This window comes from Otolemur garnettii, unplaced genomic scaffold, assembly GCF_000181295.1.
Source record: "Otolemur garnettii isolate 467f Iridium unplaced genomic scaffold, OtoGar3 scaffold00014, whole genome shotgun sequence".
Classification (NCBI taxonomy): Eukaryota; Metazoa; Chordata; class Mammalia; order Primates; family Galagidae; genus Otolemur; species Otolemur garnettii.
Genome location: NW_003852409.1, coordinates 8,310,732 through 8,323,275, shown reverse-complemented (window position 1 = coordinate 8,323,275; position 12,544 = coordinate 8,310,732). Strand labels below are relative to the sequence as shown.

The window sequence follows — 12,544 nt, the reverse complement described above, 5'->3', positions numbered from 1 at the left end:
GTGCAAGTCCCCTGGGCCCAGCCACTTCTACCCATGCACTGCACATACTTCTCTCTGTACTTCATCATGGTTGCACCTGAGACTTAAAGCATTGTTACTGTATCACTGGAAATTAGAGGCCTGCATAAATATACTCCAACTCTGGCTTAGAATACAAACTGAACTGAGATAACAAGCTAAGCTGATGTAATAAAAGATTCCAACACTTGCAGGCTTAAGCAGGATAGAAGTTTATTTCTATTGGTGCATTTTCTGGAAGTGAGCAGTCTGGGGTTGATGTTGGTTGTTCTGACCCACTCAGGTTGATGGACTAGCTCTATCATCCTGAAAATGTGGTTTCATGTCCATATTCAAGGTGGCCCTTTTGTTGCTGTTTTCCAGACAGAGGAAAAAGGCAGAGAATATGGAAGTCAAGGCTTTGCATAAAAAGGTGACTGGAAGTTGCTGTAGCCCTCCCTCCTGCACATGTTCATTAGCCGTAACTAATTCCCATCACAATGCCTGTTGCAGTCTCTGGCTGTAATACCAAATGTCAGAAGTCTGGGGTTAAGAGTACCATGTGCAGCTGTGTGGTGTGGCCTGAACATGAGCACCCTGAGAGCCTGGGGAGCTGACAGCAAACCTCTCCTCTGCTTACCAAGCTATGTGCCCTGGTACCTCATCCCTGCACTAACCCTCCTCTTCTTATCAAGATATGTGTGCACAGGGATATCTCTGACCCAAAAGGCAACTTTTTCTAATTTGTACAAGGAGACCATTAGCCTAGTGGCAGCCCTGAATATGCTTAATGAAAGACAGTTAGTAGCCAACTATTCCACAAATTCTTTCTATATAGGGTTTGTCCATAAGACCAAGGAAGGTAGGGAGAAGTTAGGAACAGACACCATCTGGTAACTTCTAGTTTTTGCTCCCTTCTAAATGAGTGATACAAAAATTGCCTTCTTTCAATAAAAACATTGACTCTTTAATAAAATTACAAATTAACTTCCCCTCATATCTTCCCTATTAATTCATTCACTTCCTTTATCACCAGTGATCTAAATATAGCTATTATTATTCCTAGATTACATATAAGGAAACTGAGGCTCAAGTTATTAGGTAACTTGGCCAAGGTCACACAACTCATACGTAATTAGTTATAAACTTGAATCCAGGTCTGTATCTAAAGTTATTGCTTCTTTTTTCATACCACAGTGCCTGTTAAGTTACAAGCACTGGTATCATGTGATAAAAAATGAACTACTTGTAATTTAAGCCTTCTTAATAGAGAAGTTCCGAGAAACAGGACATCACCAGGGCCACACTGTCATTGTGGTTCACACTTCCCATGAACTCTTTCCTATAAACATTTCATTTAAATTTAATAAAGCAGTTAATAAAGCCATAAAGGTTAATTACTAGTTAAGGGGAAAATATGACTTCACTTTGGTGAACATGTGAAAAATGAATCAACTTCGTTTTCACTTAACTTGGGATTATACAGACAATAAAGCATGATTATGGATTTAACATGTTAATTCCCAGAGGATTTAATAGCAGTGCTGTGAAATACATGACCACTCGCTAACCTGTCTGACAAGCCTTCAGACAGCACTAATCAAGATTAAATCACTTGGCCCACATGTGGATGCATTATATCTTTCATGATGAAATGACCATAATTTTTCATCATGGAGGTAGTATAAATGCCAGGTGAGAAGATGAAAAGTAGAGAAGGAAAAAGTGGAGGACACAACCTGTGATCTAAATCTGACACCTCACTTTGGAAGCTATTTTTGAGGAAAATAATCTTTAACTTGTTTTTATGATTTCAAGATCCTCTTCCAGCATTATTGCTGGCTGTAATGATTCATGATTTACCACTAAGTTGTGACATAAGGCAAAGCACCTATATCCCTTAAAATATTTTGCCTTTCCAAAAATAGATCATTGGTACAGTCAGTGCCTTTGTAGCTCTACTATATTCTAGCATCTCTTTAGGCTTTATCAGTGTGAGTTCAATTCTTAAGAAACAGAATACTAAATAACATGCACTTCTTTTCTAATGAATTGTACCACCTGGTAATCACAAAAGAAAAGTGGTATGTTCCTTTGACTGCTTGAAGATTATAATCAGGGATCTGAACACTACAGGCTGTGGGGCAATCATGGCCGCCTACCTGTTTTTCTAAATAAAGTTTTATTAGTACACAGGCAGACCCTTCCATTTATGTATCGTCACTGGCTGCTTTCATGCTGTAACAGCAGAGGTGACTAGAGACTGTATTCTTGCAAAGCTTAAAATATTTATTAACTGGCACTTTATGGAAAATTTTTGCTTATGGCTGAGAGATTATGTTTTTCTGAATTTTAATTTAATGAAACTTTTTTTTTTTTAAGGCTTGCTATTTCTCCCATTCATTTAACTCATTGGGTTTCCAAATTTTCTAGTCTTGCATCAAAACTATTTCCTAGCTCTCACATCATAGTGGTGAAAATTCAATATGGGCACATGTGCTCTCATATATAAGCCCTCGAAAGCATGAATTTGTTGCCCTCCATGAACATGTTATTGTTCTTTTACCAGGAGATACTACAGTGTGATGGTGAAGAGCAGGGCACTGGCTCTGTATTGCTTAGAGTCAGAGTCCCCATGTGACCTTGGACACATTCCTTAAGTCCTCTGTGCCTTGGTTTCTACATATGTAAAATAGGAATGATAATAAAAATATACCCACCTCATAGAGTTCTTGATAAGGTTCAAGTTCTTGGTAACACAGAAATATGTTTAGAATAGTGTTGGGTACACAGTAAGCACTATACCAGTGTTGCCTACCAGTATTGCCAACATCTTTGTTATCACTTCATCATTAAAAGAGGTTAGATTCTATTGGAAAAGATTAGCCCATTTGTTACTTGGCAGTTAAAAAAATGAATTTACTTTAGAGAAGCATAGAGTGTAGGCTTATAAAATCAATCCTATGTTTGTTTAAGTCAAGCTCCGTTCATTTATGTCTCAAATACATTTCAAGTGTTTCACTTAGTGGAACCGAGTTTCCAGATTTGTGGGATGCAGTTAATAATACAGGTTTCACTGGAAAGTTGAAGATTAAATCAGCTAATATGTTTATAAAATGCTATCACTCTTCCTGGCATGTTGTATAGGTCAAGTAAGTACTGATCCCCTCCTCTCTGTGTCTCTGTGTTCATTAAGGAAGCTTGAATGTGTTTTGTATCCTGATTGTTAATGCTCTAAGCTCCAACCTCACTCATCACCCCACAATTGTGTCTTCTCTGCCTTCTTGTGATGATAAATTTTATGTGTTGACTTGAATGGGCTAAGGGATGCACAGATAGCTGGTAAAATACTATCTGGGTATACCTTGGAGGGTGTTTCCAAAATAGATCAGCATTTAGATCAGTAGAATGAGCAAAGAATATCCACCTCCCTAATGTGGGTAGCCATCGTTCAATCTGATGAGAGCCAGAACACAACAAAAAAAGTAGAGGCATGATGTGCCAGACACATAAGGATTTTACATATATTGACCCTTCATAATCCTTTGGGCCAGGCACTGTTGTTATCCTCCTTTATAGATGAGGAACTTGAGCAACAGAGGTTTCAAATAACTTGACTAAAGTCACACAGTTGATAAGTATAGAGTAAGGATTTAATTCCAGGCAACCTGGCCCTGGAGTCTATACTTTTAGCCACTAAACTACTCTTCTTCCCTAAATGTTTTATGGAACCTTAATTTAATGACTTTTATCAATACATTCTACCAATGCATTTCTGCTTTGCCATATGCATTCATATATATTTTATGTATGGAATAGTCTATTCTTTTTACACATATAATGTAAAAGTTATATGTCAATAACAGGGTATATAAATACGAGGTCTGACAATTAAGTTCGTGAACTTGCCACAGTACTCTCAGGCTGGAAGCACTGTACAAACAACTTGGTAAGGTTTCATACCCTTGGTATATCAGTGTCTCACAGGTGTGTTTGTGTCAATGTGTGGCAGGGTCTTGCTGAGTGGCATTTATTGTTGCTGTAGGTTTTTGTGTGCCATTGTGAGAATGTTGGAGTTTGAATTAGAGCAATGAATAAACATTAAATTTCTTGTTAAACTAGGCCAGAGTGGTAGTGAAATCAGAGACATGTTAGTCCAAGTTTGTGGGGATAATGCCATGAAGTAAACACTAATATACAAATGGATTAAATGTTTTTTGAGGCAAGAGAAAGTATTGCTAATGAAGAGAGGTCAGGGCAGACAGTAATGAGCAGGACTGATGAAAATCTTGCAAAAATTTATCAAATTGTGTGTCAAAATTATTGGCTGACTGTTGAGAAGTATAGCACCCCAAGTAAACATTGATAGAGAAAGAGGAAAATCTTAACTGAAAATCTTGGCATGAGGAGTGGTGTCGATTTTGCATCACAGCAATGCACCAGTTCACAGGGCACTGTCCATGAGGAAGTTTTTGGCCAATAAACAAATAACTGTATTGGAACACCCTTCCTATTCATCTGATCTGGCCTCCAATGCCTTTTCTCTTTACCTGAAGATAAAGGAAATATTGAAAGGAAGACATTTTGATGACTTTCATGACATCAAGGGTAGTCTGATGACGGGTCTCATGGCCAATCCAGAAAAAGAATTCCAAAATAGCTTTGAAGGGTGACCTAGATGCCAGTATCCTTGCATAGCTTCCCAAGGGGAGGAATTTGAAGGTGATTGTGGTATAATATGCATATTAATCACCAAGAAATAATATTAAAGTGCAGATTCTGATTTGAATTGGGGCCTGTGACTCTGAATTTTTATTGAGTAGTATTGTTTGATGTGTTACATCCTCTTTCATATTAAGAAATAAGTGATTATCTGTCTAAAGTTTTTCTTTAGGATCTCCTTGGGCTTTACTTTGTATGGGGACCATTGTTTGACTTTTAGTTTTGAATATAGAAGAGTGATTGGAATCAACCACATTGGATTTCACATCAGGTCCCCTTTTTGCGTCACTATTTCCTCTTGATGTCTCTTACAACAACTGATTCTACTAAATTCACCTTCAACACTTTGTCTTATGTCCGTTGTCATTCATTTGTCAGCATTCACTACTCTCTATCTGCCACACCTGGTCCTTTTCTCAAAGGAGTGCTCATTTTTGGGGTGGCTGAAAGGGAGAGTGAACTGAGACATCTAAGATAAAAATGAAAAAATAATAATAATAATTTTTCATATGACAATAGAAGTTTGAGGGTACACAAAAAAGTGACTGTTCACTTCTAACAGCTTGATGGTAGGAAAAATATTAAGTAAATCTTCAAAGAGAAGATATCCCTTGAATGGATTCTAGAAAGTAGGTATTTTCTAAACAACAGTGAAACACTGGAACTTTCCAAACTAAGAACTCATGAGGAATATGGCCAGTGACCTGGTGTGACTGAGAAACTGACTTTCTACTGGTATTGTTGAATTTAGAATAATAATAATAAAACAAAACAAAGAACCACCTATTGCAGTAGAGAATGAGAAAACATTCAAGGATTAAGCCAAGGAGTGACTGATCACTGCCTTGTAATTTATGTATCTTTTCTGAGTTATGAGAATATAAATAATAAGTATGTATGCAGAATCTTCATATTTTAAAATAGTTTTACATGTGTCTGATAGTTTTAAATAATATTTATAGCATACTTGTTTTTCATGAACCCTAATTTAAAAAAAAAAAAGTCAATCCACTAAGCAGCTTTACAATTACCAAAACTATGGAGCTACCTGTGTTCAAGTACTTTGTAATTCAAACTCATAAACCATATATCATGAGACTAAACTGTTCTTGGCAGAATTTCCAAGCAAAGTTCTAAAATTTTACTTTGAATTATGTGACAAAATGTGTTATCAGTACTTAGCTATATGATACTTCCAGTAGCTCAATAATCACTTCAATGTGACTATTTGAGTTAAATCAGAAAAAATCAAAGATTCATAGACTATTAGAAATGGAAGAAAATCTAGGGAATCCTCTAACAGAGTATTTTCAAGTTCAAAATATATAACAGGCAGTTAAACCATTAGAAATCCACTATAAACACCAATAATGTGATGGAGGAGGCTAAGTGAGTGTGAAGAATGTGTCCAGTCAAAACATTGGCGTAGAAAATGGTGAGGAAGGTGAGATGCAAGGCAGTGACATTGCTTTATAGAACATCAGATCGAGGGTTCAAAAAGAGATTGAATCAAAGTCATTTAACTGCAGTACTAAGAGCAGTTAACATATCCAGTATCATTAAATTCATGACACTAAACCACTGAGAGGAAATGTGTTTATTGGACAACTACAATATGGAGGACACTGGAATAAATGTGAAGGGAATGTATTTGCTAAGACAGAGAAGTTATAATCCACTCTATGATAAGAGACAATGTATGCAGATATGACAGTGTGTATATGTATGTCCTTGTGCATGCTATATATGTGTATATATGTATGTTCGTATATGTTTGTGTGTTTTGTCTTTCAGGAAAAAAGCAAAGAGGAATGGGTTGAGGCTAGAGGATCCTCTGTGCAACAGAGAACCAATGGATAATTTTTGGCAGGAAAATTGTGTGAACAAATTTGTTTATTAGAATGACAGGGTCGGGTATGATGGCTCACGCCTGTAATCTTATAATTGTTAGCACTCTGGGAAGCCAAAGTGGGTGGATAACTTGAGCTCATGCATCCAAGACCAGCCTGAGCAAAAGTGAGACCCTATCTCTACTAAAAATAGAAAAACTGAGGCAAGAGGATTGCTTGAGCCTGAGTTGGAGGTTGTCATAAGCTATGACTCCATAGTCCTCTACCCAGGGCAACAGCTTGAGACGCTGTCTCCAAAAAAAAAGAGTGACAGTAGCAGTGGGTGATTATCCCTCCCCCCAAGGGAGGGAAACAAGTTAGGAGGGTAGTCTAATGCTTCTGGTGTGGGGATTGATAAATTTGCCTGAGCTAAGAGATGTAAAGTGGAAAGGCGAAGTGTTAATAACCAACATTTTTTTTTTGTATTTATGCCTGACAATGACTCTCAAATGTCCTCAGACACCTCATTTCCCCTTACTTGCTTTATACGGGACAGATGAAATGTGCCTCAAGGAGTATAAACTCAAAGAGCATTAAAGAGTCAAAGACAGAGACGAAAACTTGCCCTGGACCTCTAATGTTTCACTGACCCAAGTGCCATAGGAGACACTGTGTGAACTGAAGCATGTGTATTGAAAATCGTCCCCTGCCTCCTCCCAGCTGACTGAAATAAATCCAGTGAGCACCATAGAGACAATTCAGGGTGAACTTGGGAAAAAATAATTGGATTTTATTTTTATATATAGATAGAAGTGATCCCTTAACACCTTAACCTGTGTGATTATGGCAGTATACTAGATTTTGAACAAAAAAGTGCTCTTAGTAGCAGAGAAGACTATGTGACTAAGGGTTGTGTTTCTGAGTTCAATTTGGAAGGTCAGGGAACTAGAATAAGCTAGGAAAATGCAAAGTATAAGCAGTTGAAACCTACAGTTTGACTCTCAGCTCTATTGCTTGTTATGGTATAACCTCTTTGAAACTTATTTTCCTCTTTGAAAACATGGGAATAATTAAACCAATCTTATTTACTTGCTGTAAAATTAAAATGCCACAGTGTTGGTGAATGTGTTCACTAGAAGATGTGACATAGGCAAGTGAAAAATGCAACAACAATTAAAAAGTATATAGTGTCAAGTTGAATTTAAAATCATTGACTCTGGATTTGAGTTGGTTTGAATCCAGACAGTGACATTTACTAGTTTTCCTCATCATAACATGTGGATTAAAGTAATATCTCATAGAATTTGTGTGTGCGTGACATATAGTACATTTGCAATTTTAGTTATTGTTATTGTGTTATAAGTAAGTGTTTGTTTTTTCTCTTTCTCATCTAGGAATAACTATTACCATGTTTAAGGGGTGACAGTTTTGATTCATTAGCAAATTTCTGTGACTCTTTAATAAATCTTCAAATATTTTAGGTGGGAATTTAAAAACATCTAGTCAAATCTCCCATGTTATAGGGATATAGCAAAGTCTGAATAGTTCCAAGGATGAGAGCTTCTTCCTTCCTTCCTTCTTGCTCTCCTCTTAATGGAACTGCATGACCATTTAGGAAGAAAATAGGCTTTCTTTGATTAAGTGGAAATCACCTTCATGGAACTTTACTCTTAAGAAAAAAAAAAAAGAAAGAAAGAAAGAAAGAAAAGAAAAGAAAAATTCAGATTTACTCTCCAAATTATTTAAGGAAATATACTTTCCTAGAGAACATTCACTTGTGAATATTTATATGTCTACTTTGGTTTTCCTTACTCAGGAAAATTCTTTACATCTTTGATCATAGCTTAACATTGCTGGCTCATGAGTATACTTTTGACCAGAATAGCAATTTTACTTTCTTTTTTATAAGCTTCTGTTTAATTGTGGTGTTCAAACTACTGCAACTGATTTCCTGTTTCTAATTTCAGGACTTTGTATATTTTGCCATGAAAGGTTTAGTTCATGGTTGACAGCGAGCTGACTTATCTAGGTGAAAGGCTACATTAAAAAGGGGGGGGGGGGCAAAAACGGCAATGTTTACAACTAACTATATTGGAATGAATTTATTAAATGTTTAAAATGATAGATATGAATTTTGAATCCTGTACCACCTTTATGATCTTTGTGACTACTCTGGAATCAGAGAGGCCCGTTTCTTTCCTGTTTATGATTTGACATCAGCCTCCTTTCTCAATGTATCTCTCTGGATTTCCCAGCTATACTAGAAGAGAAGTTCTGGAATTTTTTTTCTTCTTTTGTTTTCAAGTCAATACTTTTTCTTGGTATCCCTACCCAACAAGTTCACTTCACAAACTCCTACTTAACTTTTAAGACCATACCCATACAGCACCTCCTAAGAAGCCTTCAGAAACTTCCCCAAGAAAATTGTTGCTCCCTGACCATTCTCTAGCAGACTTCTGTGCCACTTCCCTGGGAACTGCTTGCTATTAAGTGACTGAAAATCTTGGTTTAATAATGGAGGCATAGAGGAAATGTATTGACACAAAACTTAGGGAAGGGGTTGAATTAATAATACCACATGAAAGGTAGGATGACATTTTAAGTTCTAGGAGATCAAGGTCTTGCTTCTAAGACTCTACTCGTGACTGGTATGGCTTTTTTTGTTCGTTTGTTTTCTCCTTTCTTCTCCTTAAATATTTTACTATCTGCTACCAGGAAGAAAGAATGACCTTTTTTTTTTTTTTCCCTCTGAACCAGTTTGAAACATCCCAGGGAAGTACCATATTATGTGGTCAGAGGGACAAAATACTGATTAAATTGACTCAAATATAGCCACCATCACTGACCCAATGCTGCTGAGTGGGGAATCAGAGTTATTTAAAAACACAGCAGTCTCTAATAAAGATATCTAGATGTGAGGGCAAGTGGAGATGTAGTTTTCAGGGGAAGGAGAGAGGGAAAGCTGCCCAAAATCCCATAGATGTTCATTTTACCCATTTTCATCTATGTTTACAATTAGACTATGAAATATTTGAGGACATGATTACATCTTAAGACACGAACCTTGTCTTACTTTCCAGGGCCTGAAATTGTATTAGGTCTGGAACATAATAGACCACAATATTTTTTTAAATAACACTTGTGTTTAGTAACATATTTAATATGCATAACTTGCATTAGGAAACTTAGACTTCTATTGTTGGTACAGTCTTTGTACTGTTTGGAACTTTGGGTAGTCATTCTTCATGGTTAAATCTAGAAACCAAAAAAAAAAAAAAAACACATCTCTGAAATATTTTAAACATTCAATTCATAACAAAAGATTTGGCAGAAATAGTATTTATATATGTGACCAATTTAATAATATGCATTTTATCTCCAATGAGACATTGAGCTTTGAATTTAATTAGATGTTTACTTTCAGTTACAAAGTAATGTGACTAATGTTTTTAGTAATATTTTTAGATTATATTACCACTTTCAAAGTTCTCAGTGGCTAGTTAAGTAGACCAATTTGCCTTTCAAAACAATTTCCACCTCTAAATTTCTGATACTACATCTTCTTGGTGTTCATTCTCGACCCAATGACATTTCCGAAGACACACATTCTTCTGTTTTTCATGGATTTTCCTCCTGCAGGAAGATGTACATTCAGAAAGACTTCTCATTTGCCTAATATCATCCAGATCCCCTAATTCGTCACTGACTTCCTCTGTACTTTGTATATCTGAATCCTGGCATTTGTGTTCTCTGTATCTAACTGTTCTGTTTCCTTTACATCTAGGAAATGTGGGATTTTGCTTTATCTCCTGTTCACTTGGGAATCTGTATCTCTCCAGTGGTAGGCATGTGGGACTGTTACTGTGGCTACCAGCTTGTGAAGCACCCTCACCTTTAGAAGGACACTTGGTTCTCTTCCCAGCAGTTGGAGAATGTTTCAGATGTTGGACTGTGGATGAAGACATCCCCTCACAGTTTGATTCATGGCTATGCACATTCTTTTCTTTTAAGGGAGCACAACTCATATTCTGGATTAAGTGTTCACCTCTGTGACTTCCTCTCAGGGAAAGATTACTTGATTCTCTGCTTACAGATCTCTTCCTATGTCCAACACACCAAGATTTGGACCTGTGAGTACGGGACCTTGATCGTCTTTTAATTCTCCTACTGCAGTGTGAACCAACTTCTACAAGTTGGGAGGATTGTCTGCGCTTCACCCTCCTTTTTCTAAAAGAATTTGTCTTCCTACCATCTCTTTTAGGAGAAAGGGTATTTTCAGAAATGCAGCTACAAGACGGGTCTCTTTTTCTAGTTCTGCAACGTGTCAAGGATCTTTCTCTGGTAAGTCTTTGAAAGACCTTTGGTGAAGAATCTGAGTGTTTGTTTTTTACTTCTTCTTTTTTCTGGATATTTGTTTTCTTGCCAAGGCTAGAAGCACTTTTCCCCCTTATACTGTACTTCTGGGGTTGCACCTGATTAGAAATTGCTGGAGTACTGACGGTACGTGCTGTTGTTTCACTCTTTCCAAGATCATGGAAATAACCTGGAAGTAACTTTATTTCTTCTGTCTTTTTCTCTTGAACTTTTTGTTTGCAACTCAATAAACCTGAGTCCTTGTCTCTTGAGGTAGCCCAACTCAGGGGCTTATTATTAGAAGAAACTGTGCCTTTTGGGTTGCCTGATTCTGCTTTAACTTTGATGAAATCATGGATTTTACTTGCTTTTTTATGGTGGACTGATGAGATTTCAGATTTCTTCAAAGAAGTATTAGCATTTGGAAATTGTTTCAAGCCTGACAGAGGTCTCTCTCCTTTATTCCATTGACCCTGGATGTTTTTAGATGGCTTTGTGTTATGTTTCAGTATCTGTAGAGCATGATCCTCAGGCAAAGGCAAAACGGGAGGTGATGCAATGGACTTCCCTCTTACAGATGTTGAAGGAACAGGGCATTTATAGATGGCTCGTTGGTCATAGGTCTCCATGTTGTACGGTGAGTGAACGAAACTAATAAACTCATGCAGGAAATGGTGGGTGTGTTGTAGAAGATAAGGTTCTAGGAGGTGAATGAAGGACTCGCTGTCTAAATCACATTCTTTCATGTGATGCAGAATGGTGGCTAGAATATTCTTCACTGTGTAGCCATAATCTCCATAAACAGCTGTTAGTTCCCGTTTCAGCCAGGGAACCAGTCGGTGTAGGCAACCAGGATTTCTTTTGAAATAATTAGCTGAAAAGTGCTTTTCAACTCTGTAGCCTTGTACATGAGACACCCACATTCCAGAATAATACAGAGCTCTTCTGAACTTCATAACCACCTGATCTCTAAAGTAGCCCAGAGACATGGAATTTGGTTGGAACTTTCCGCTATACCCGAATTCCTTCAGTAACTCTTGGATAGTCCGTTCTCTCAATGGACTGATTTTCATTTTGATATCCTCGTGGCTCAGAATGGGATGATTGTTTTGAGAAGACTCCACATAGCCTTCCTCCTCTGAGGGAAGAAATACTGAATCACCTTTGTTATCACTCTCTGGCCTGGTGGAAGAGCAGTGAGAAGGAAAGCTCTGCTCGCTGGAAGAAGGCATGGATTTCTTCCTTGATCTTGAATATAAAGAGCCATTATCACTCTTGTTGAAACTTGGATTCCAATTGGACTCATTCTCAGCACCCTCCGTACAATTAGGACACTCACAGTCAGATGACAGATCGAACGTCATTTCCCTGGATGAATTATATTTTACAGTCAAATGTGAGAAAAGTTGGCTCAAATCAATTTCTCAACTGACATAAAAATATCTGTTTAAAAGTATTCCATGCATGTTTCTATATGTTTTATTTCTATGGAATAAATGCTAGAGTAAAGTTAAGAAACAAATTATTCCTGAAATTAACAATAATGTGCTCATGAAACCCAATGTAGATAAGGTCATGGGGATACAAGCACACTGATTTTTTTCTTTCTCTCTCAAATTAGTTTGTTGCAAATTCTGAAAAGC

The 12,544-nt window shown here is 37.1% G+C and overlaps 1 protein-coding gene across 1 annotated transcript; it reads right to left on the bottom strand.

The window, feature by feature from the left end:
- Positions 1–10,101: 10,101 nt before the first annotated feature.
- On the bottom strand, positions 10,102–12,265 carry LOC100943837 (E3 ubiquitin-protein ligase Topors-like). The gene is given in 2 exon segments (XM_012802308.1): positions 10,102–10,200; positions 10,202–12,265. Coding segments are annotated over 2 exon segments (2,163 nt in total).
- Between the last annotated feature and the right edge of the window lie 279 nt (positions 12,266–12,544).